General features: G+C 64.1%; 1 protein-coding gene across 1 annotated transcript in view; it reads left to right on the forward strand.

Annotated features, from left to right (window-relative positions):
- The window catches only part of KAT2A (K(lysine) acetyltransferase 2A), a gene marked incomplete at its 5' end in the record, with an annotated part of 5,781 nt that extends 4,510 nt beyond the window's left edge, over window positions 1–1,271 (forward strand). Inside the window, 5 exons of the mRNA XM_010138878.1 lie at window positions 171–285; window positions 394–430; window positions 537–600; window positions 778–862; window positions 1,078–1,271. Coding sequence (XP_010137180.1) covers window positions 171–285; window positions 394–430; window positions 537–600; window positions 778–862; window positions 1,078–1,271 — 495 coding nt within the window. The remainder of the gene's footprint in view (window positions 1–170; window positions 286–393; window positions 431–536; window positions 601–777; window positions 863–1,077) is intronic.
- Window positions 1,272–1,692: the final 421 nt, after the last annotated feature.

Here is a 1,692-nt window from a genome sequence, read left to right on the forward strand (position 1 = left end):
CTGGAGGGGACATTGTGGTGGTGTTTGTGGTTCCTGGGATTTACTCCAGCAGTGGGCAGTGGGTGCAGCTGATGCTCTGGGCCCGTGGGGTCCCACATCGTGGTTTGGCTCCGTGGGGCACCCTGCAGTCCCTGCTCACTTCCCGCTTCCACCCCGCCTTCTCACCGCAGATCATCAAGAAGCTGATCGAGAGGAAGCAGGCGCAGATCCGCAAGGTCTACCCTGGCCTGACCTGCTTCAAGGAGGGTGTGCGGCAGATCCCCATCGAGAGCGTCCCCGGCATCCGTGAGTTCTGCTGGCTTTGGTGGGGAAGGGCTGCCTGGCAGGAGGGCTCTGTCCTCCCTTGCCTGCGGGCGGGGGGTAGACGTGGTGACATTGACCCTTGTCTTCCAGGAGAAACGGGATGGAAACCACTGGGGAAGGAGAAGGGGTGAGTGCTGCTCCTCGCCCCCAGCGCTGGGGTGGGGCAGTGGGAGTGCTGGGATGGAGGGAGGCTGCCCGCCCTTGGGCTGACAGGTGCTGGTTTTGCCCCGCAGGAAGGAGCTGAAGGATCCGGACCAGCTCTACAACACCCTGAAGAACCTCCTGGCCCAGATCAAGGTGTGGGCAGGGGGGGACCTTGTACTGCGGGGTGCCCTCTCCCTGACAGCCCTAGGGGCTGCCCCCCGTTGCGGGGAGGGGCAGGGTGTGACCCCAGGCGCACTGAGAGCGGGACCCCTGTGTGCTGGGGCAGGCAGGAGCTGCCTGTGCTGTAACCTGCCCCCACCCTCTCCCCAGACTCACCCCAGCGCGTGGCCATTCATGGAGCCAGTGAAGAAGTCAGAGGCGCCAGACTACTATGAAATCATCCGCTTCCCCATCGGTAGGTGTTGGTGCCTGGACCCCTGGGGCGGGATGGTGGAGGGAGAGCTGCAGACCTCCCAGCTGGGGGTCTGTTCTGGGAAGTCATGGTTGGGGTGCTGGGAGCCCTGGGACAGCTTGGAAGAGGCAGGGAGGAGTCAGGACCTTTGTTTGGTGTCCACCTCCATGGCTGGGGGGTGCAGAGGCCAGAGGGACTTGACCCTTGCCCACCCTCAGACCTGAAGACCATGACTGAGCGCCTGAAGAACCGTTACTACGTCACCAAGAAGCTCTTCATCGCTGACCTACAGCGCATCATCACCAACTTCCGCGAGTACAACCCCCCCGACAGCGACTACTGCAAGTGTGCCAACACCCTGGAGAAGTTCTTCTACTTCAAGCTCAAGGAAGGGGGGCTCATCGACAAGTAGGGGAGCTGGCCTGGATCCGCCTTGGCTGCCAGCCCCCCACTCAGGAGGGACAGACAGGGCTGCCTGTGGGACCCAGCCCTGCTCTGTGGGCAGGGGCTGCTGGAGGGTGTGTTGCTGCTGAGCAGCCCGGGGGAGCTGGGCCTTCCCTGGGGTTGGGAGCGAGGGGGCTTTTATACCCCCGAGCTGTCATTGCCTCTCCCAGGGGGGTTAGCAGTGGGGCTGGAGCCGCCTTAGCAGGGTCTGCCCCGGGCTGGGGCAGTGCTGAGTCCCTGTCTCGCCCGGGGAGTCCCTCCCCAGCACCAGCGCTTCCCACCCCCCCAGAGTCCTGCCTTCTGCCCTGGCTCTTGGGGACAGGACAGGGGCACACAAGTGCTTTGGTTTTCTGCTTCCGTCCACGCACAGGCAGCCCCTGCCCCTCTTG

This window comes from Buceros rhinoceros, unplaced genomic scaffold, assembly GCF_000710305.1.
Source record: "Buceros rhinoceros silvestris isolate BGI_N320 unplaced genomic scaffold, ASM71030v1 scaffold34750, whole genome shotgun sequence".
Classification (NCBI taxonomy): Eukaryota; Metazoa; Chordata; class Aves; order Bucerotiformes; family Bucerotidae; genus Buceros; species Buceros rhinoceros.